Source organism: Cynocephalus volans, chromosome 4, assembly GCF_027409185.1.
Source record: "Cynocephalus volans isolate mCynVol1 chromosome 4, mCynVol1.pri, whole genome shotgun sequence".
In the NCBI taxonomy this organism is placed as follows: domain Eukaryota; kingdom Metazoa; phylum Chordata; class Mammalia; order Dermoptera; family Cynocephalidae; genus Cynocephalus; species Cynocephalus volans.
The window spans coordinates 21,755,685-21,780,603 of NC_084463.1; the positions used below are offsets into that span (position 1 = coordinate 21,755,685).

At 36.4% G+C, this 24,919-nt stretch overlaps 1 protein-coding gene and 1 non-coding gene across 2 annotated transcripts in view; one reads left to right on the plus strand and one right to left on the minus strand.

The window, feature by feature from the left end:
• CCDC15 (coiled-coil domain containing 15) overlaps positions 1–24,919 on the minus strand; it is an 89,151-nt gene that overhangs the window by 62,829 nt on the left and 1,403 nt on the right. The window contains exons 3-8 of the mRNA XM_063094490.1: positions 19,794–19,943; positions 19,048–19,239; positions 7,434–7,547; positions 2,757–2,876; positions 1,503–2,522; positions 440–562 (exon numbers count right to left, since the gene is read on the minus strand). Coding sequence (XP_062950560.1) covers positions 440–562; positions 1,503–2,522; positions 2,757–2,876; positions 7,434–7,547; positions 19,048–19,239; positions 19,794–19,943 — 1,719 coding nt within the window. The remainder of the gene's footprint in view (positions 1–439; positions 563–1,502; positions 2,523–2,756; positions 2,877–7,433; positions 7,548–19,047; positions 19,240–19,793; positions 19,944–24,919) is intronic.
• LOC134377413 (U6 spliceosomal RNA) lies at positions 12,780–12,886 on the plus strand. The gene has a single exon (XR_010023461.1). It is a non-coding gene; the product is annotated as a U6 spliceosomal RNA (small nuclear RNA).

The following is a 24,919-nucleotide window of genomic DNA, read 5'->3' on the forward strand; positions in this document are numbered from 1 at the left end:
TACTGTGGGCTTCAGCAAGAATTGAAGAATAATCTTGGTAAATTAAAATAGTGTAACTGATTCTGGAATAAGATGTAAATGTGATGTTGGCCTTCTGAATGACGGAACTGATTTGATCGATAGACCAGGGTCACTAGCCCAGGTAACTAGACTAAGGTCTTTCATACTATTAGGTGCAAGGTAGAACAGAAAAAAAGAGGAGAGAGACCAGCAGGAACTGAATTGTTTAGGGTTTAACACTCTGTGCCCATCCTTCCTGAAGCAGGGCTTCTGTTCTTATTGGAACTATTAGGACTAATGTGGGAAGAAATAAAAGATACTATATTCTTAAGTTGGCTCCATAGTCCCTGATTCTGTTTCAGATTAGAAGTTACTAAGAATTTATAAAACCCATTTACTTTATTTCCTATTTCTTTATCTCTTTTTTATTCTGCTCTACCTGATCTCTGATGAAGTTCTGGTTCTGGGGTTTAGGAGGTAGATACTGATAACCAGCCGGAGAAAAGCCTTCTCTTCCTTCCTCATCTGTCATATCACAGTGTGGCTCTTTAAAATGTACTTTCTAAAAAAGAGAAACACAAACTATAAATTATCCAGCAGAAGAATATAATAGCAATAATATTCTAGGCTTTATTGTGAGCCTTGAGGTAATTTATTTAACTCAGGGTAATGTGAAATATTATGGAATATAACAGAAAACCATACTTTTCATCAGGTCTGAAGTTCAGCTGAGAACAATCTTTGCAAGCTACAAACTAAACTCTAAGCAATTCACTCCCTGCTAATCTCTGTCTTTTTTCTGTTCTACCTTGCCCTTGATGGAGGCTTGGAAATGCCTGCATAGATGATCCTGAGGAACATCTGGAGGAAACGCCTCTCATTTTCTCCTACCTATCAAAATTAATGCTGGCTGCTTCAAATCTGTTTTCTAAAAAAGAACAAACACAAAATATCAATTGTTCAGTTAAAAATGACAGTTTAACTAAGACTTAGACTTTAGTGAGAACTCTGGCATTAACTGAGATCAGAGTATAATTGGGTATCTTACGTGATAAAACAAAAATCTACACCCTATTCCACAAAAGCCCAACCACAACCCTAAGTAATTTACTTCCTATTGATCCCTTTCTTCTTCCTTTTGGTCTAACTGATCTCTGGTAGAGGGCTGGTCTTGAAACCTGCATGAAAGATACTGTTGGGTACTTGTGGGCCACTCCTCTTTCCATCTTTTAGCTGTCAAAGCAGATGCTGGCTGCCATAAATATTTTTCCTAATGAAGAAGATTTTTTTAAAAAAATAAATTGTCCATATAGGGGCAATATGCTGCTAATAGTACTTTAACACTTAGTAAGAACCCTGTAGTTTTGAGAAATCAACCAATAAACTATTTTTTTCCATCTATGGATCTCCAAATCAGCTATAATATAGTCCTTAGAAATCCCACTTCAAACCCTAAGTAGCTTATTTCTTCTTGTTTTTATCTCCTTTACACTCTATTTTACCTGATCTTTGCATAGGAAATCCTGGTCCTGACATTTTGGTAGAATATTCTGGTCTCTGGGTAGAAAATCCTGGTCTTTAGGTAGAAAGTCCTGGTCCTGACATTTAGGTAGAATATTCTGGTTTTTTGGGAGAACATACAGGTCTCTAGGTAGAAGCTCCTGGTCTTTAGAGAGAAAATCCTGATCCTGATATTTGTGTAGAATATTCTGGTCTTTGGGGAAAACACACTGGTCTCTGGGTAGAAAGTCTTGGTCTTTAGGTAGAAAATCCTGGTCCTGACATTTGGGTACAATATTCTGGCCTTTGGGGAGAACATGCTGGTCTCTGAGGAGAAAATCCCAGTCTTTAGGGAGAAAATTCTGTTCCTGACACTTAGGCACAATATTCCGGTCTTTGGGGAAAACACGCTGATCTCTGCGTAGAAAATCCTGGTCTTCAGAGAAACATTCCTGGTCCTGATAGTTGGGTAGAATATTCTGGTCTTTGGGGAAAAGATGCTGGTCTCTGGGTAGAAAATCTTGGTCTTTAGAGACAAAATCCTGGTCCTGACATCTAGGTAAAATATTCTGGTCTTTGGGGAGAACACACAGGTTTTTGGGTAGAAAAATCTGGTTTTGGAGTAGAAAATCCTGGGCTTCTACCACAATATTCCCATTTTCTAGCTCAGTATTCTGGGATTTCAGCATAATACCCTGAGTTTCTGTCTTAACAGCCTGGCCTTCTGGCTCAACAGCCTGGTCTTCTGGCTCAACAGCCTGGTCTTCTGGCTCAACAGCCTGGTCTTCTGGCTCAACAGCCTGGTCTTCTGGCTCAACAGCCTTGCTATTCGACTCAACACTGTGAGCTTCCAGCTCAACACTCTGGATTCCTGTCAAATCACCCTGGATTTTCAGATCACCTCGGGCTTCTGGAAGATAATTCCGGGCTTCTGGCAGAATATCCTGAAGGCCCCTAAGATGTAACTGCTTTTGTCCTTCTTCTTCCATCACAACAAATAATGGGTTTTTAAATTTTACTTTCTAAAAGTGAACATATATAGAATGTCAGGTAGCAGCAACCCTCTAGGTTTTCCACACAATTCCTAAATTAATCTTAAAATGATATGATTGTTTAACTAATTACTAGAATAAAATGTGAAATTATGGTCTTTGCCCAACTTAACAGAACCTAAACCTACAATCCCAAACTAGTACAACAGTATTGGCAGACCCTAGTCCAAATCACAATTAGTTTACTTTCTCTTACTGCTTTACCTGAACTCTGCTGAAAGGTTTGTCTTTGTCTTCAGAAAGGAGATCCTGCTGTTCCCCCCATAACAAATCTCTCCCTTTCTCATCTGTCATAACAGATGAAGATTCCTCACAGTCAGGGTCCTAAAGAAAAAACAAACAAAATTTAAAAAATTTTTAAAATGTAGCTATTACAGGTAGAAACAATGTGATTGCAACAAAATCCTAGGGTTCAGGACACTGCTAATATAATGTTAGTAGGTCAGCACAGTCAAACATAATAAAATGTTTATGGTCCAAGACTGTAAACTGAAAATTGTAAAATATTGTTGAAAGAAATTAAAGAAAATCTAAATAAATGGAAAAACACCCCATGTTTATGTATCAGGAGATAACATTGTTAAGATGGCAATATTTCCCAAATTGATCTTTAGATTTAAGAATCTCTACCAAAATGTCAGTTGGCTTTTTTTTTTCTTTCCAGAAATTAACAAGCTAATCATAAAACTTATATGGAAATGCAAGGGACCCATAATAGAAAAACATTCTTGAAAAAGAAGAACAAAGCTGAAAGTCTCATTCTTCCCAATTTCAAAACCAACCACAAAGCTATACTAACCAAGACAATGTGCTACTGGCACAAGAACAGACATACAGATCAATGGACTAGAATTGAGAATTCAGAAATAAACCCTTATATTTAGAGACAGTCGATTGATTTTCAACAAGGGTGCCATGACAATTCAATGAGGAAAGAATTATCTTTTCCACAAATTGCACTGGGACAACAGGGTATCCACATGCAAATGAATGAAGCTGGACCACCTCTTCAAACCATACATGAAACTTAAATCAAAATGAATCACACACCTAAAAGACCTAACACTATAAAATTCTTAGAAGAAGAAATAGGAGTAAAACTTCGTGATCTTGGGTTAAGCAATCATTAGTAGAAACTATACCAGGGCCGACCCCGTGGCGCACTTGGGAGAGTGCAGCGCTGGGAGCGCAGCAGTGCTCCGGCTGCAGGTTTGGATCCTATATGAGGATGGCCGGTGCGCTCACTGGCTGAGCGTGGTATGGCCGGTCACAAAAAGACAAAAAAAAAAAAGAAAGAAAAGAAACTATACCAAAAGCACAAGCAACAAAAATAAAAATAAACTGGACTACATCAAAATTAAAAATTTTGTGCTGCAAATGATACCATTAATAAAGTGAAATGACAATCCACAGAATGGGAGAAAATATTTCCAAATCAATTATCTGATAAGAACTTGTACCCAGAATATAAAAAGAACACTTACAACTTGATAATAAAAAGACAAATAACCCAATTAAATATGGAGAAAGCATTTGAATAGACATTTTCTCTGTAAGAGGTATACAAATGGGCAATAAGCACATAAAAAGATACTGAACATCATAACATCATTAATTATCTGGAAAATGCAAATCAAAAGTATAGTGAGATACCACTTCACATCCACTAGGACAGCAATAATCAAAAAGGTAGACAATAACAAGTGTTGGAGAGAATATGGAGAAATTGAAACCCTCATATATTGCTGGTGGAAAATAGTTTTGTGGTTACTCAAAATGTTAAAAACAGAGTTGCTATATGACCCAGCAATTCCACTCCTACGTATCTACCCAACAGAAATGAATGTCAATACAATGACACATACACAAGTGCACATAGCACAATTATTCATAAAAGCCAAGAAGTAGAAACAATACAAATGTCCACTAACCACTGAATGGATAAACCAAACGTAGTACAGCCATACAATGGAATACTACTCAGCAATAAAAGGAATGATGTATTGATACATGCTACAATGTGAATGAACTTTGAAAACTTTCGATGAACTTTAGTAAAATAACCCAGTCACGAAAGACCATATATCACATGATTCCATTTATATAAAATGTTCAGAATGGGCAAACCTATAAAGACAAAAAAATACATCAGTGGTTGCTTAGGGCTGGGGGTAAGGGCAGGGAGAAAATGGGGAGCAACAGTTAACAGGAATGGAGTTTCTTTTATGGGTAAAGAAAATGCTTTAAATTAGATTGTGGTGACAACAGCACAACCCTACAATATACCAAAAACCACTGAATTATACACTCTAAATGTGTGAATTGCATGCTTATATGAATTATATCTCAATAAAGTTGGCTGAGAAAAAACTGATACTGGACATTATAATCTTAACACTTAATCCTATCCTTAATTAGCTGTGGATAGTTCTAACAAGCCATTGTTTGTCCCCTCTACTCTTTACATTTTCCTACCTGATTTTCTATAAAGTTCTGGTAATATACAGTAGTTAAAAGACCTTGATGGACCTTAAGGGGGAACTCTCCTCTTGTCCCTACCTATACCTATCCTGATGGATGCTGGTTTCCTGGAAAGTGCTTTCTGGTAAAAAGAAATCAATACAAATGTAAATGATTTAGGGAAAGCAATATCCTCATGATACACTAAGTTGAGTTTTTGTGAGAGATCTAGAATTATAGCTTTAATATAGAATAAAGGAAAAAAATAGTGAGTTCTACTTCAAACATACAAACAAATCACCCACATGTCAAACATATGGAATGAAATAGACTGGTAGGAGACTATATTAACTTTATAAATGACATCTTGCCCCTATTTTATCCAGTAACAATTTCAGAAGACTCATGATTTTAATATTGGTGACCTGACAGAGGGCAAGAAAGTTCTATTTGTATATTCAAATCAGGAACAACAATAACAACCAGATTCTAATATCACTAAAGTCTAACAAGGAACTGAAACCAGGGCTTAATTGGGTTACAGATTGTTCTTTCTGGTTGGCAGATTCCCACTTCACACAATTGAGAAAGTAAAAAACTGTTTAGATTTGAGGAGAATACTTGATATAAGTAGTAAAAAAAAATTCATTAATTTCTTAGATCATTCCCAGTTATATGGAGTAGATCTGTTTCTGATATTTTACCTGAAAAACACATGTGCATTCTTTGGAAGGAAGCAGCCAGCCTGAATTCACCATTATCATCATAACAATAATGAATTATGCTTAAATGGCATCTCTGACGTATAAAACTGGTTTATACGAGGATGTTATCTCCAACTTAATCCTCCCTTCTACTGGATAATTATTTCAGTCAGACCTGTGAATAGTATTCTTTCTGGAAAAACACCAATTGAAAGGTCTGAGCATGCTCCGAACAATATAAAATAGCAGTCTCTAGGATCTGATAATCCTTTTCTTTTCCGGTTTATTATGATTCTTTAGAATCATCTCATTCTAATAGTACCCTGGAGTCATTTTAATAACCCAAACTACAGTACTGCCAAATCCATGGTAGGTAGGAAAACTGTCAAGAAACCAAGCCTCTGAGAATTTAGGTACAAAAGAAACTCTATCTCAAGAGCTGCAACAAGGCAATGCTTGGAAAAGGCAACCATACCAAATGCATCTAGGATTGGTTGCCATGTGAACACAACCCATGACCACCTGTTTTCTAAATTTAACTATAAATGTCTTAATTATCACTGAAGAAGGAGAGATTATAGTTTAGTATTCAACCAATGACAAACACATAAGAGAAAAATGTTTTTGTTGGTTGTATTGAGAAGCTTAAGGAAAAAAATTAAAAATTAAGTATATACATAATTCAAGAAAAAGTAAAAGAATACACCAGTTAGGAAGTAAAAGTAGGAAAAAATTAAATAAGAGCTAATGATGGCAAAAAAATTAAAGTAAAAAAGATTACTAAAGGTCTATTTTACAAGATGCTGCTTATCAAAACTTGAAATTAATGCCAAAATTAGGTAAATGCAGAAAAACACATAAATTTAGCATCCAAATTTGTGAACTCTGAAATAAATAGGTACCAAAACATCATTTTACAAGTTTAAACATCCATTTAAGTATAGCTCCACATGTAGATTCCAATTATTCACTTTAATCTTATGTTCTGAATCAAAAGAACTTCTTTCTTTCTAAAAAATAATAACAGTTTTTTCCTTATTAGAAAGAAAATACATACTCTGTGGAAAATTTTAAAAATAAAAAAAGAGAAGAAAATAAAAATCATCTTTAATAATACTACCCAGAAATAATCAATATTAACCTCTTGTGCCATTTCTATCTAGGCTTTTATTTATGCACATAGCATTCTCCCCCATCTCTTTATTTTGCGTTATTTTACTCATTGCACTTATCACTTGGTATTATATTGTATTTTACTCATTGTACTTATCACTTGATATTATATTCTATATTTATTTGCTTTTTTATTATATGCTTCTCTACTAGCAAAGAAGATCCTTGAGGGATCTTTGCCTATCTTTTCACCACTGTAAGTCCTGTTTTTAGAACAATGCCCAGCAATCATAAACATTCCATAAATATTTACTGACAGAAGGTTTTTTTGAGATGATATTGTATATAATTTTGTATCCAACTTTTTTCACTTAACCTTAAGTCACAGACACTTTCCCTTGTCTTCTGATATCCTTTGAAACACAATGTTTTTTAGAATGGCTGTATATGGATATATCATAATTTATTCAAGTGTTCCCTACTATTGGATATTTAAGGTTATTTCCAATTATTTTACAGTTTTAAATTATGCTGAGATGTAAATAAATCTTTATCTGTATTTTTATCTGTATTTTTAAAAACAGTATATTAGAAATTCATTTACCTCTTGGGTAGGAAAGCTTTTCCTTCTACCATCTGGAAACACTGATGCCTTTTTTTTACTCACAGTTTTAAAGGATGCCAGTCGGTGACGTGCCTGTTTCATGGTTTGACTAAGCTGCTAGGGAAAAGGGGAAAAAAGCAAACAAAAACAGGTTAAAGTTATAATACCAAATGCACTAAGTGTTCCAACAAGAAAACAGGTCCCTATTATTAAAAAATGCCAGACCTAACACAAGAGGATTACCTGCAAAAGAGGCTTTGATCTGCTGATAGCATTTTACAACATTATTGCCATTATTCTTAAAGACTGCAATTCATAACTTGATTTAAGTGCTGTTATACAAATCTTTTTTTTTTTTTCTAATGCTCTTGCAATTTTACATTCTGTTTGGGTGGGAAGACACACATGATCTATAAATAAACATCATGAACAAGAAAACAGATTCAGAGAAAAGACACAAATCCAACATTATATTCCTGTACGTTGTGTTCGTAGGTTGTTTGCATTAGTTCATTTTCTTTGCTGTATAATATTCAATTGCATGACTATCCCACAATTTATTTATTAATTTCTTCTTCTGGTTATCTCTTTTTCTATTGAATCATAATTGGTTATACACATTTTGGAGGTTCAACATTGACATGTTGATCAAATTAATATTATAAGCATATTACAAATCGTACTTATTCTTTATGCTCTTATCCAATGTCTCCCCAACCTCCTCTCCCTCCCCCCTCCCACCTCTGATAACCCTAGATTTCTTCTCTCCTTCTGAAAGAGTAAAGGTTACTCTGTTGATTTGTTGCCTAGATGATCTGTCCAGTGCTGAGAGAGGTGTATTCAGGTCTCCCACTATTATTGTAGAGTAGATGCTTCTTCTGTCACTCTGGAATGGGCTTTGTGGAGAGAGACATCCTCTTCTTTTCTTTGGTCTCTCCTAGTGACTCTCCTTGTGTCAATGTAGTCGAGTGGCTGGTGGGCCATCTGCACAGTGGTTGTGGTGTCTAGCCACTTTGGCAGCAGCCATGGCTATTGTGGTGGCTGTGGTGGGCCACCTGCATAGAAGTGGTGTTTTTGGTGTGCTCCGTGCCTGGTGGGCCACCCACATAGAAGTGGTGTTTTTGGCATGCTCCTTGCCTGGCTGTTGGTCAGTCCACAATTCCATACCTCAGGACCCCAGGTGGGCCCTGTGGCAGTGGCAGCATGCCTGGTTGCAGGAGGGGTTGATCCCCAGCTCCATCTGCTTTTACATTCTAAGATGTTGTTGTGGAGCAGTTGGGTGGGAGGAGGAGGGAAAGTGGGAAGGAAATAGGGTGGGAGAAGGGGGGTGTGTGGTTGAGGCCGTGGTACCCCCCTCATTCCTGCAGGGAGACTAGGGGGCTTCCAGTGGTGGCTCAGTCATTGCCACCAGCTGAATGCTGATGTTGGGGGGTGTGGCTGGAGCCTTCAGCCCCCCACTGCCCTGGCTTGGTATACCAGGGGGGCTTCCAGCAGCAGATAAACAGTCATCACTGGGCTGGTTGCAGATGTCGGGGGGTGGGTGTGGCTGAAGCCCTTGGTCCCCCCACCAGCCCGGCTCGGGAGCCTGGGGCACTTCCTGTGGCAGCTTGGTGGTGGTCACTGGACTGGGTGAGGGTGTTGGGGGGCGGCATGGCCAAGGCCTTTAGCCCTCCACTGCCTGGCTCAGGAGCCCGGGTTACTTCATGTGGGGGCTTGGTGGTGGTCACTGGGCTGGGTCCAGGTGTCAGGGGGGCATGGCTGAGGCCTGAGGCCCCCTACCATTCTGGTTCAGGGGCCCAGGGCAGTTCCTGCAGCAGCTCCGTGGTCGTCAGTGGGCTTGTTTTGGGTGTCAGGGGGCATAGTGAGGTTTTGGGCCCTCTTTCCTCCCTGGCTTGGGGGCCCAGGAGGCTTCTGGTCCTTCTAGGATTTATAGGTGTTCTTTGGTGAAGTGAGACCTTTACCAGTTAATGTCAAACTCTTTCTCTGGCCTGTGGGTATTTTGTTTTTTCTTTCAGTTCTGTGTTGGATTATTCAGTGTTTCCACTACTTAAACTCTGCACCGGAACTAACTTGCTGTCCTTTGCTTACTTCTAAAATGGAGGAACTTCCTGTGGGGACCAGCACTTAAGCCCTGTGGTTGAGCTAAACTGCTGCTTTGCTGCTGATTCCCTGGGTAAGGCTTTTTGTGCAGCTCAGGTTTTAATGGTTGACTTTGTATGTACTTCCAGGTCTCAAGAGGTCCAGAACACCTGGATTGTGTAGAAACTCTGGTCTGGACCTGAGTCTTTGAAGCAAACTGCTCCCCCTGCAGTTCTCTATTCCTGACCAGTCTACACAGAGTGGTCCTGTGCTGATTGGGGGACAGATCAGCTGTCCTTGCTGTGCCCCAATGTTCCCCTGGTGGCCCATCTCTCCCACCACCTACACTCCAAATACTTCCCACGGGACGGGCTGTGTGCTGGTCCTTTGCAATGACTCATCAGCCTCTGAGTGGCTCCTTTTTTCAGTTGTTGTGACTCCTCGCTCCGATATGAGTCCACAGGGGCCCTGTTAGTGGTCTTGACAATCTGAGGGCCACCAAGGCCCTCTTCTCCCCTGCCACCTCCAAGCAACTTCATCTGAAGGGCACAGCTGCAGCTTTTGCCAGCTCTTGCTCCATGCACTCACCAGCTCCAGCCTTGAAGCAGCCAGGATTCGAAATGGTAGAAGCAATCCTTTCTTTCTCTCATTGTGGCTTCTCCTGCCTTCATGAATTCCATAGGTCTCTGCTCCTCTTCCCCAGATCTCTAGTGACCCCCTCTTGGCTGTTGCTGCTTTTTACTAGTTGTAAATTGGTTGATTTATGGGAGAGAGTGATGCTCGGAATCGTCTATTCTGCCATGTTGACTGGAAGCCCCCAAATCATTTCTTTTTTTAATAATGTATGCTTTATATTAGGTATGTACAACAAAAATATCACAACTCAAAGTCTGAATTACACTTAGAAATTACCTTCTATCCATCCTTTCAATAAGAAGTTATTTCTTCAACTAGTCCTTACATGCCTAATTGCTTTTATCACTCCTTGCTGGAAGACTCGATTTCTAGTTCCCCTAAAACGCTTTTTTTTCCTTATTTTTATGAATCCCTTCTCTACCCCCAACATTTGAAAACTACAGCTATTTACAGTCTTTACTCTGATCTCCCCTACTCCAAGAATCATTCCTATATTAAATTAGAACACAAACTCAAACATTTCAATAAAACCAATTTTTTTCAAATATTCTAAGAAATGGCTGATAAGTGACTATTAATACTAAATACATTGGACTGGCTGGTTAGTTCACTTGGTTAGACTGTGGTGCTGACAACGCCAAGGTCAAGGGCTTGGATCCTCATACCACCAGCCACCAAATAAATAAATAAATAAATTTTTTAAAATGCTGATTTGTTCATTCCTTATCTCTATCTAGTAATTTTCAGAATGCACCTATTTTGATTTCTTTTGCAGAGAAGCACGGCCTATTTTGTATCTCAAAATCTGCAAAGAAGGTCCCATTAGGGAAAAGAAAGAAATTAACTATGTACCATTTTTTTAAGACCTGCATTATGTGGAGAAAAAGCATATCCCCATACTACATGGTGAAATTACGACAAAGCCAAGAGCACTTCTAATGCATTCATTGAAAGTTTAATAATGTCAATTCTCCCTTGAAGGGAAATGATGACCATGACTTTTAGATGTAAGTAACAAATATTTTATGATTTTTATGAATAATGAGCTAGGGATAAAAAGACTCTCTCTCATTACCAGTCCAGTTTTCTTATACTATATCACCTCTGCTCTGTTCTTGCTTTCAGAGGTCTACACCTCTAGCCAGAGAAAACAGCTTCAAACATATTACTCTTAGTTCTACTAGTAGGAAGACTTACAGGTTTAGGTAGCTGCAGAGAAGCTAACGGGGTCAAGATAGAGTAATTCACAATATGAAAAGAGATATATGTACAGATGAAATTATAAAAAAAAAAATACAGAGCCATAAATATCCCTACTTTTATTATCAAGTATGGTAGACGTTAATGCCCTGCACTATGTGACCAAGGATTCAAAATCCCCACTGTAACAAGTTTGAAACAGTAGTTCAGAATCTTAATTTCCCATCAAGTCCAAACTTCTGAGTCAGCTTGATTATAATTTATTAAGCAGTTCTATTTCTCCTAGCAGTGGGAATATGCATTATGTTTGTTCTATTTCTCTGTTGTAACCATGACTCTTCACCAAACTTCAACCCTGGAAAAGACCTTTCAATGACTTGCTGTGAGGACTGTAAGAGACTGAATAACCAGCCACTCAGAGACACCGGGTCCTAATCCCTCGAACCTGTAAAAGTTACTTTATAAGAAAAAAGGGCCTTTGCAGATATGATTAACGGTGTTAAAATGAGATAATCCCGCATTATCTAGATGGGCCCAAAATGCCATCACAAGTATCCTTGTAACAGAGAGGTAGAGGGAGATTCAACATACAGAAGAAGAGAAGGTGATGTAAAAATGCAAGCAGAGATTGCTGTCATGCAGCCACAAGCAAAGGAATGCCAGCAGACATCAAAAGCTAGAAATGTCAAGGAACAAATTTTCACCTACAATCTGTGGAGGGAGTGCGGTGCTGCTAACACTTTGATTTTGGTACAGTGAAACTGATTTTGGACTCTGGCCTCTAGAACTGAGAGAGAAAATTTCTGTTGTTTTAAGCCATTAAGCTTGAGGTAATTTGTTACAGCAGCCACCAGAAACTAATACAAAGACCAAAGTTAATGTTAACAAGCATAAAACAAAAACATAGAAAATAGGGAATATTACAAATAAAACTATGTAAAATTACAATGAACAGGTACTTATGCACATATCTCTTAATGAAAGATAACTGTGATCATTGCATATATGTGTAAGTTTGTGTGTGCAGTATACATATACATTTGTATGTGTACATACATATTTATGTGTAGTCAAAACACAAAATTTGACCAAAAATCTCTTCTATACTAGAAACTTAGACACACTCCCTATTCATTCTTTTACAGCTATTAATTGTTATTAACAAAGACTAGCACTAAATCTCTGACCAAGACTTAAGATTCCCTGATGGAGATGAATTACTCATAATTACATAGAAAACCTAGCAAATGAAAAATTAATATACAGTTGGCCCTCCCTATCCATGGGGTCTGTATTCACAGATTCAACCAACTGAGGACAGGGGCTGGCCTGTTATCTCAGTTGGTTAGAGCGCAGTCTTATAATGATAAGGTCACAGGTTCAGATCCCCCTACCAGCCAGCCACCCCCAAAATTAATTCTATCACATTACGTGTTCACTTTGACAACACATATACTAAAACTGGAACGATACAGAGAAGATTAGCATGGCTCCTATGCAAGGATGATACACAAATTCGTGAAGCATTTCATTAAAAAAAAAAATTCTATCAACCAACCGAGGATCAAAAATATTCCTAAAAAAATAATAAAAATTGTAACACAATAAAAAATATAATACAAACAAAGAACAATGCAGTATAACAACTGTTTATATAGAACTTACATTCTATTCAGTTTTGTAAGTAATCTACAGATGACTAAAAGAATAAGGGAGGTTGTGCATAGATTATATGCAAATACTGTGCCATTTTATATCAGGGACTTGAGCATCCGTGGATTTTGGTATCCTCAGGGCTTCTGGAACCACTACCTCAAGGACACTGAAGGGTGACTATAATTCCAATTCCAGATAAAACAAAAAGTCACACATAGAAGGAAAAGTAATCATAGCTTACTACCTAGCTCAGCTGTTTACCTAGTCATAAGAACGTAAATGCTGAATATCGATCTAAGCAAAATTACAGTATACCTATCAATAAAGAGAGGGTGAGAGGTAGGAAGGGTACACGTACAGCAGAAGCAGGGGATAGAAAGAGGGCTAAATTCTCATCCTTCCTAGTGGAACATCAATACAAATGCCTAAATTTTTTTTAAAAATCAAGAAGGAGCACTGTAAACAGAAAGATGAATGTTAATACAAAAAGACAAAACTAAAAAATTTCAAATAGTTCCTTTTGAGGAGGGGAAAATGAGGAAATGGGCAAAGTACTTCTGTTTTTTTAATTACAAATATTATACACAACTATTTACTTGTTTAAACTATGTGCATATATAATTTTAATAAAACTGAACGTGTAAATAAGGAAAAAAAAAGATTCCTTGACAATTTCACTCAAAAAGCTACCTCTCCATGAACAACATGAGCATGTATATGCATTCTGGGTTCTCATATTGTATATATAAATATATATGCACATATATCAGACCTCAGGAATATCCTAGAAGACACTGGCCTAGATTTTCTTCCTTCCAGTAGAAAAACCATCACCAACAAAACTTCGCTTGCACTAACTACTAGAGACTATATCCTAGATGTACCAGAAACCAATTACAGTGGAAAACTGCCATGCCCACAAGCCCTAACAAAGGGGCAGCCTTTGGCAGCCTCCTCCCTTGCCTTAACTGATTGGAACAAGGGTTGTTTAGCAGTATATCAAATAAATATAGGTCTTGATGCTATGTCTTCTGCATACAAAAAACCAGCCTATTTTACATGCAGAAACATGATTTTAACAATTAGCAAAGGGACTTTTGTCTGCTGAAACAAAAACTGAACTATATAAACAAATTTTGGGATGTAAATCTTAAAATCTAAAGCAAACAATGATTATATATTAAAACAAATTTTAAAACATCAAGCAAATATGTAGAATACAATTTGACAAATAACGATATCTACTATGACACTGTGCACTGTTCATACTTTCTTCAGTTCTTTTTAATTTGTTCATGCAATTTTTTAGCCAGTTGGGGATTAGAAAGATGAAAACTTATATATAACTGTATAAATGAAACAAAACGAAACAATTAGTTAACACCACATACGTCATGGAAAGACTACAGATGAGATCTAACACTTATAGAATTTTACCTACTCTATTGCCGTGGAGGCCTAAAACCAATTTAAACTGTGTGTTATAACCACTTTACATCAGTCAAACATGACTTCAACTAGCTAAACACCAGTTTAAACTGCATGTGACATAAAAATCAACTCAAAGATTAATTCTATTCAAGAACAATGTAGTTTATTTGCAAATGATATCACACTCATTTTTAAATGTGTTAGATTTTTCAATGGCCACAAAATATTATATGGTTAAACTTAACTCACGTGAGTCCCTTCTAACAGTCCGTGAACTCCAATGCAATGCATCTGTTGCAATAGCTTTCTTTTATCACTATAGCTACCAATCTATAGGATGGCCAGTAACCTAGACCTAAGGCAAAAAAGGCAAACTGGGCCAATAAAGATTTCTTATTTCAGATAATGAATTAGGAAATACTCAGAGAAAAGTCAGGACAGGACCTGAACCTAAAAAGTGCTAAACTGGAGAAAAGAGACTAAAAGAACCTCAAGTATGCCAAAGTTATAAAGCTGTGATGAAGAGAATACCAGTTAGTAGTAGAAAAATAAGTAAATAAGAGAGAAGCACAAATGTTGAGAGACAAGCTGGCCAACTATACCAGTCGCCTGGAACTGTCCCAGTTTTAGCACTGAAAGTTCCATGTCCTGGAAAACCCCTCAATCTTGGGCAAATGGGAAAGGTTGGTTAACCTATGAGAGCAACTGAATCAATCACCTTAATGATTAAATAAATACTAATGTGAAGATGAAAGATCCCATGCTCTTGGGGTCCATGGAGCTACCTCAGATCCAGAAAAACTCTCCAATTGCAGACTCCTTAAGGGAGATTGGATTTGTGTGAGATTCTGATTCTGTCTTTATTACCCCATGTGTATTCTTGAAGCAAACTTTCCCCTTGCTTGCATCAGCCTGATCTTGCAGCCAAAGTACCTAACTGAAACACTAGTTTTTTCAATGGTAGATTACAGAGAATTTAGCAGGTTATTTCATCTGACTTAAACCTTTACTGGGGGGCCTCGACCTTGTCCCCCCAACACCCACAACCTTCCCAGCAACAACCACCAAGCTACCTCAGGAAGCGCCCCAGACTCCTGAGCCAGGGTGGTGGGGGGCCTCAGCCATGCTCCCCCCAACACCCGCAACCAGCCCAGCAACGACCACTGAGCTGCTGCCAGAAATACCCTAGGCTTCTGAACCAGGGTGGTGGGGGGCCAAGGGCTTCAGCCACAGCCCCCTGGTCTCCTCTGCAGGAATGAGGGGGGTGCCACAGGCTTCAACCACACCTCCCCTCCTTCCTCATTCTCCCACCCTATTTTCTTCCCCCTTTCCCTCTCCCCCTCCCCTCCAACTGCTCCACAACATCTTAGAATGTAAAACAATAATATTAATAAATAGATAAACTTTAAAAAAAAAAAAAAACTTTACTACAAAAAGTAATCATTTCTAGGGTTTTAAAAAGCTGGAGAACCAGCATTGTAAAGAGAGAATAAAAATACAAACAAGATAGTAAATGATTCAGTGAGAAACAAATAAAGAACCAGAATAAACCATGCTAGAAAAGAAACAGTGGTGAACTACATAGTCTATAGATAGATAAAACGTTTTTAAGTGGTGAGAATAAAACAATGATCAGATGTTCTTCAATTCCCCACCAAAATGCAGTTATCAAGAGACACCATAGAAACCTCATCCTTAAAAATAAATATCAGTCTTAACAAAGAGAAAGGGCTGGTTCTATTTTATGTGACCACTCAAAATTTCTTCCAGTTCTACAATTCTAGTTCCTAACTTTGGGTACCTAATCTAATCTGATCTTCAAGCAAGTAGGTAATACTAAGCATTATTATGTAGAGGATGATGTGTGAGTATAAAATAAGACGGATCCTGGCCGAATCACATTTGAAATACAGTACTGTGTTCAGTTTTGGGGGTCATATTTAAGAATATAGAAAAACTAAATAGCATTCCAAAGAAATCAACCAAGGCATTAGGAATGTACAAACCTAAAAAAAAAAAAATAATAACTATAATCAAACACATGAAGTGCTCTCAGATGGTATTTTACTCTTTATTGAGAGGGCAAGACTAAAACCAATGGGTAAAAGTTATAGAGAGAAAGATTTTCACTCAATATATTGAAGAAATAGCTGTAAAATTTTCAAGTCTTCTAAGAACGAAATGAACAGTCTGAAAAAGCAGTAAGTTATCCAACAGCAGAAGTGTTCTAGCAGAAATTAGATGGCTATATATATATACACACACATATATATATTAGAAATGGTATAAAAAGAATTCCTTAGAAAGAGAAGGGCTGGACCAGATAATATATATTTTTTTAACATTTAATTAAAAGTTTAAATAAATTCAAACATATGGAAAACCATACATATTCAGAAGTAGACAGAATACTATAATATCCATGGACATATTACCCAACTTTAAAATGATCGACTCCTGGCCAGTCTTGCTTTATCCATACTCCCTACTTTTTACCTCATTCTCATATTACTTTAAAGTATATTCCAGACGCCAAATCATTTCATCTTTAAATATTTCAATATTACAGATGAACTTTTAAAACCCTTCCAACTCCAAGAGTGTGTTTCTACAGCTCCAAAACACAAGAAAACTGAAAAGTCCACTAACATTCAGAAAGTGAATTATGTTCACCATTTATTCAACGAGTTCTAGATAAACTAAGGGAGTTAGTGCTTGAACAGTCTCATTGTCTAGTCATAGTGACATCTAGTGGATAAGAACTGCAACAGACATGGTAAGATTAAAAAGCATCTACTGTCATGGAGCTGTATAAGCAAAAGTTTACAGGCCCCAAGTAGTTGTTTAAGTCACTGAACATTCTTTAGTAGTTCATCTTATTTCAAGAAGAAGATGAAAAAAACAAACAAACAAACAAACAAAAAAAAAAACAAAAAAAAACAGGGTATAAAAACTTTTTGAAATTTTATTATATTTAAGCCTTTTCATCATCTGATTTCCTCCTACCTATCTAACCTCATTTTCTGTATGCTCCTTTATAAACTATGAATTCGAAAGGCTCTATTCCCAAATATACTAATACTAAGCTCATTGTAGATTCTAATTTTTAACTGTTTAACTTTTAACTGTCCCTATCTCAAAAATTCTCTTGAATTTACCAATTCAATTCAAAATGTACAGTTCAACTCCATCTCTTCCATGAATTCTTCCCTTATTTCCTTGGAATTTTAAATTTTCTGAACTCTCAGAGCACAATCTTTATTGCCAAATACAGCAAATGTCTCTGTATTATTATCTAATAGACTGGGGTCTATTAGCTTTGTATCTCTACCTAGAAATATAAACCCATGGAGGGTCCTATTTCACATTTCATTAGCATTCTTATAATGCTTAACAAACACAGTATACTAAAAATCTGCTGACTGATGAGTTCTATTCATGTATTATACAGATGAAGTAAAATCCTCATTACAATGGGATTTACAGCTGCAAACACCATGAAGATAATGACTGTGTATGTTTTGGTCAATGTTCTATTCCTTGTACTTTATGCAGTGCCTGGCTCAATAAACATTTGCTAAACAAACTGTTCGTAATCTTAAAAAAGAAAACAACAATGATTACAAAAATGACTACTATAAAATGAACAATGTCGAGAAAAAGTCACAGTTTTACACACACAAAAAAAATTAAAAATTTTTTAAGTATTTCAACATGATAACATGTGCTTCTAAAGCTTTCCCCGTTTATGGTAATAGATCAGATTATGGAGACTAAGCTTGTTAACTTAGGCAGTAACACAGTTTTTATTTTTACATACTCATCATTTTCCACATTTTCTCTCTTCCTCTCACAATCCCTAAGAATTTGCCTTTAAATGATAACATGAAGAACAATTCCCAAAGCAGAGTTGAAAAATAGGATATCAACTGGACAAAACCTCAGGTACACTAAGGAGAGGGCTGACTGGATGGAGTCAATTGATTTGAGTGGATGAGTCTATTCATAGTGGTTAATTTTTAAACAGCAGGCATATAAAATGAGTCACTAAGTAAAATTTTCATTTTTCCAAAAACGCTGGATATGTTAAGTGTTTAGTATATTATTACTTGACCTATAACTATAGATCCATTTATTGTGATAATCAGATTAAAAAACAGAAATAAAAAAGAGACAAAGATAAAAAATAAATGAAATACCCCATATATGTACTGAACCTCTTTGCAACAAATCTAAGAATCACTTCTGTCTGTATGCTAGAAACCGATAGTAACTTACCCAGAACATAATCTCAGTGTAACTGGGAAAATCTATGTTCTTTGACTTAAAGCTCTTTCTAGCAAGTTTTGAATTCTAATACTTTCGCACATTTCTTTAGGTGATTCTAAAGGGTCTTAACAAAAATAAATAAATGTAAATTAAAATATATACATAAAAAATGAGCATTATCCCATTATTCCCCACTTTACAAAGGTAAAAAAGTCACATGATAAAAGTGAAATTGTATGTGATAATTCCTAATCCCCACTTCATATCCTAGATGTCATATTTTTGGTTTGGGGGATGGGGGAAAATATTATAGACATAAAAAAAAAAATGAGTATGTACTTACAGCCTGGGCTTGTTGTTGGAATAATTCATTCTGATTCTCTCTATCTTCTATTTCATCCCCAAGCATCTGGGAAGGGGGTAACCTAGAAATTCCAATAGCGCCATTCAAATTGTTTGCAAAAACACTTGTCCTTTTAGGAGTTAAGTGTGCTGGATCTGGAGATTGCATGGCTATATAGCCTTCTTTTTCTGCCTACACATAGGAAGAAAGGGGGACAGTGAGATTCCACTTCAATTTAGTATAATCAAATAATGCCTCTAGCACACAAAAGATTTTAAGCCAGGGGTGGGGGTCAGAGGATAGGCTTTAGCTGGCAGAGAAACTATCATTTACCAGGCACCTACTATGTGCTAATAATTTAGGTTATCTCATCTAATTCTCACACAGTTCTGTGTAAGCATCATATCCCCATTTTATAGATGAAGAAACTACAATCAGAGAAGTTAAGTAATTAGCACAAGGCCAAATAGCTACTAAGTGGCAAAGCCAGAATTCAAACTCAAGTCTGAATCTGAAATTCTGACATTGTTTTTAACTACAGTATTTGGTGAAAGCAACAAAGTGAGTCAGAACAATGCAGAAATAAAACACTATTTCTCTATATAAAAATCTACTGCCCTAACTAATAAATCAGATTATACAAATCATGGAATCAAAAGAAAGTGACTTTTACTGCCTAACAGTTTATCCCGTAACACATACTTTCCACTCAATCTTTACTTAGTGAGGTTCACTTTTGAACTTACTGCTTCATAAGACTTCTGAAGCTGTTGCTTTTTTCTTAGCCTAATTCGTTGATTTACTCGGTGTTTGACTTGTCTCTGAAAATGTTTCAAAGCTTCTTGTTTTTTCCTTAACTGTTCTTTTAGTTTTTCTTCAACCATATATGCTGAAGTCTTTAAAGATGAAAGATAAAAAAATGAATTTAAATGTCAGCAGTTTTGCCCGTTAGCACTATTAGAAATACAAAGCAGTCAGGATACGATCCTGAAAAAAATAGTTCATTTCTATAATCAAAAATTCCCATAAGAATAAGAAAATCACAGGAGTTCAGAGCTGATAATCTAGACAAAGCTAGTGAGTACCAAGAACTTAAACCAAATCACAAACTAAAAACTGGAATTCGTGAGTACTCAAATCAAATTTTAATTTTTTATTGAACTGAAACTAAAGATGTCTTCATTAATTCTTAACAAACTAATCAAGCCAATCTTATGTTACACATATTCTAAAATGAGTGAACAGTCCACACACACCAGATTGCTCACCACTCATCAAATATATCCCATTGTAAAATATCTTCATAATCAAATTATGCTCCATTTTTAACCTTGCATGCCATTCCTCTCATCTCCACCTAATAAAAGACTACTCAGTCTTCAAGACCATTAATACCTACCCCTCAGTACCTTCCACAACACCTTCTTCCTCTGATCTCTCTTATGCTATGGCACCTCTCATTTTACTAACGTTAACTGAGCACAGTACTTCTTGACTCCCCTGCTTGATTATGAATTCTTTGAGAGCAAGAAATGTATTTAATTTTCCTTTGTTCCCCTTCAGCATACAGTACAGAGCCTTGACTGTTAAAGCATTCCATGAATACTGATATAATTGCTCAATTCCAAAACATATTCTAAACTATTTGGAACATTTTATCCCATTTGAGTCCCTGATCTGCATTCACCTCCTCTAAGTGCTTTGAATAACAGTCACAGTCATCCTAACAATAGCAGTTATCATTATTAAGGATCTATTATGTGACAAGTACTTTATCTACATTATATCACTTGATCCTCAAAACTACCTTTTGTAGTAGGTATTCTTATCCCTATATTACAGATGAGAAAACTGGGGTTCAGAAAGATTAAGTAATCTTTAGTAGTAGCCCAAGATCGTACAGATGTGTAGTAGCAGAGCCCGAAGTTTCTCTGACTCCAACCCTTGTGTTCTATTCTGTACCACTTTTCTCTTGACTATGTCTTTCCTTCATAAGGAATTTTCAAATTAAATAAAATCATCATCATACCTCCTATCTATTCCTTGTAACACAGTGCTTCCAATTTCTAATTCTAAAGGGTGTCTCAGATTATTTCACAGATTGTCATTAAATTCTCAAAATCAAATGATTATAAGTTTAAGTTTAAATTAAATTTTCCAAGAAATCTATCCCATAAACTATTCTACAAGAGTATGAACCACAGGAGTGGAATATACAATACAAATATCAAAAAAACTTAGGTAAAATAATTCCAAAGGATAGATATACGTAATAAAGCCTGAATAACTGACCCAGATTAACTCAAGGCCCAGTCATGTTTAAGTCATTCAGTCTCTTTCTTTTACTTCCATTTTCTCTGTCTGTTCCTTTTATCCTCACGCTAAAATGATCAAACATCTCACTGAAGTGCATGATCAATTAAAGATAGTGAATCTCAACTGTAAACCAAAGATGAGTGTACCAGATTTCAGAAACATGAAACATATTTTCCCTAGCAAACACCACTGTGCAAGGTAATCAGAACCTGAGAACACTTGTTCTGTGGTTTCCCAGAGTTAAATAAATTTGGGAAATACTAGGTTAAACAAAGTTAAATATTGCTTTGATTGCACAACTAACTTACAGCCTTTTTGCATCCTATGGACTCCCAAGGGGGTAATATAGAATGAAGTGTTTCTCACAACAAAGAACACATTTTGGATAATTCACATAGGATGGAATTGATGCTTAGATTATGTAGCGTTTAGTCTCTAAAAATGATCTCTCCTCGTCTCCTCAACGTTAATTAAGCTTCCTGGTATCTGTGCTCTACTGTAATCCTCCCTCACAATGAACTTGATCTGGCTCTATACATCCAACTGAACGAGGCAGAAGTGTTGGCTCTGTGACTTCCCAAGCAAGGTCCTAAAGCAACCTCTACCTGGGGCTCTTGGAGTACTCACTGTGGGGGAACCCAGTACCATAAAAGAATTCTGACTACTCTGAGACTACTGTGCTGTGAAGAAGCCCAAGTTAGCCAAATAGAAAGGCCATGTGGAAACAGAAAGATATCCAGCCAGCCCCTAGCCATTCAAGTCATTATAGCCCAATTGTCAGATATATGAGTGAGAAAGCCATCTTCCATATTACAGCCCAGCAGGTGCCACATGAAGAACCAAGGAATCCAACCAACAGCCAGAACCCAGCAAGCTGTCCCAGTCATGTCCAGCTATTTAAGCCAGACACTGCGGAGCAGAGACAAGCCATCCCCACTGGACCCTGCTCAAATTCCTGACACACAATATTTGGTTTATGCCATTAAGTTCTGGAGAGGTTTGTTATACAGCAAAAGATAACAAGAACAAGTTATAAAGTAATGCAATAGTCACACACAATGATAGGACAGCAGTATCTTTTGATGCTAATTTAACTGGGGTGGGGGTCTGAAGCTATGGCATTTTTAGAAATCCTGGTGGCCCCTTGAAATTTTGGGGAGAAAAATGACTAGGAGTTACTCTTTAGAATAGACATGATCTCAGGATAACCAAGCTTTAGAAGTAACTATTCAGCATGTATTCTGAGGTGATGGAGCTACATCTGTTAATAAGGGTAGATTCACATACAAGATATGCTAAAGCAATAAAGATTTCTATTAGATGCTTGATCAAACTCCTTTTGTTTAGCACTGATGAGAAATTTTTAAACAAGGAAAAGGAGACATGTTTATACACGTACCAAGACTTGAACACTTTTAGTTAATGTGTAGGAACATAAGATTCTACCCCTTTTACCACACAAAAAGAAAAAGCCTGATAGTGTCAAATATTAGACATTTTGATACTACTGATATTAGAGATGTCATAATTTGAGCAATTAAAAAGAGGTGTTAATAACTTAAATACCTTTGTACCAAATCTTACTGATTCTTCTGGAATGTTTCTTGCATTCATCCCTTTTCATTCCCATTTTATCCACTCCTTTTTCAAGGTTTTCCTTTCCATTCCTTACCACTAAAGAATTTTTGATGCTATACTTCATGCCTAAATTGTTATAATTATACCCTAATTTGTCCCCCCAGGATCTAATCTCTCCTTAATCTTTAAAAACTTTAAAGCAATCAGTCTAATCAAAATACTGTTTGATCATGAAATTCATCTGTAAATGTTAAACAATGAGTAAAGTCAATCGCTTCTCCAAAATTTCTTCTGGTACCCTACCACCCTTATTTTCTATAATCCTGTCAACCTCCATTCCCCTACTAAACCTTCCACTCCAATCAATCTAATCTATCCTTAGAATCCTGAACACACTTTACTTACTTCCTACTCTACTCATTCTCCTTCATAGGAGAATCATTTCCTTCTCTTCTCTGGTTATCTAAATTACTCATTAAACTTTTTCCTGGATCATATCAACCCAAAGTCATATCTTTCTTCTTTGGTTAAGGATCACGTTCTTCGAACTTAATCAAATACTACTCAGACTCTGAAAATCTTTTCTGAAAATAGGCAGGGTAGGAATAAATCAATGAATATGTATGTACATACACAACACTTTATTTTTTAAAAGGTCAAAAGGTTCTATTTTTATTTTGGTTCATGTCATATTGCTTGAAAGACCGACAATATCATATACTTTATAAAATATCTCGCGTTATCAAAGATTACCAATTATCTTATAAACTTGCTCTATTTCTAATGAATTGTTTGAAAACCTAGCAGAAATATTTTTTAAATTTTCATGTCCACAAATCCTTCACTTACTCAATTAGGTTTCTCAGAGGTAAATTCAATATGCATGATAAGACAACCTTTATGTTTTATACCAGGAAAAACATCAAAGAACAAAATAAAATCACAGAGCAAAAAAGTTGTCGCAAAAAAAAAAAAAAAAAAAAAAGTAGTGAAAATGGTATATACATGCAATGGAACATTACTCAGCTTTTAAAAAAAAGGAATTTCTGTTACATGCTACATGAATGAACCTAATGACATTATACCAAGTGAAATAAACCACTCACAAAAAGACAAACACCGCATGATTACACTTATAACACTTACTTTAAACATGTCTCATTTCTCCTCTGAGATCAAGTACACTGAGGGAACATACCTTATACTTTCCTATCCATGTTCAGCACCTGATCTATACATACAGATACTATACTACACAGATTTTACTTTTTAATCTATACTTCACAGATTTTGTGCATTCCATAAATATGTACTCAGTGCCTGTGTTTATTAGGCAGTATTTATTTAAAATAAAAATGGGGATGTGATGATAAATAAGATTTGTCCCTATGCTCAAGGAGCTCATACTCCATCAGGAAAAGTAGATTATACAAACAACCTACTATAATACAACATAATAAGTGCAACAATAAAATATGAACAAATAATAGATAAGGGGCACAGTTTGGTGAAAGACTATCAAAAACCTTACAAAACTGCCCTTGTGTGTTAATTGGTATAAACTTTGCAAAAGTTTCCCTTCATATGATATGCTTTTCTTTACCATCTGTACTTACTGCATTTCTATTCTTTAAGGACCAACATAGACTATATTTCCTCATTCATTCAACAAATACTTCCTGAACACCTACTTTATGCCAGGACAGAAATGAAAAAGACAGAAAGGTCCTCATGGAATTTATAGTTAAGACTTTCTCAGAATCCCTGTTAGAATTAATCTTTTTCTCCTTTATTCTCTTACTCCATTTTGCCTGAATCTCCATTATGAAACTTATCATAAACTTTAAGCTACCAATTAATGTTACTTAAAGTGTTGCCAGCTGTCATCCCTGCTAAATTGTACAGTGTCTGGAAGATGTAGATAGTGCTTATGTCTTGTGTATAGTGAGCAAGCAATAATTTGGGAAGTAAGACTATA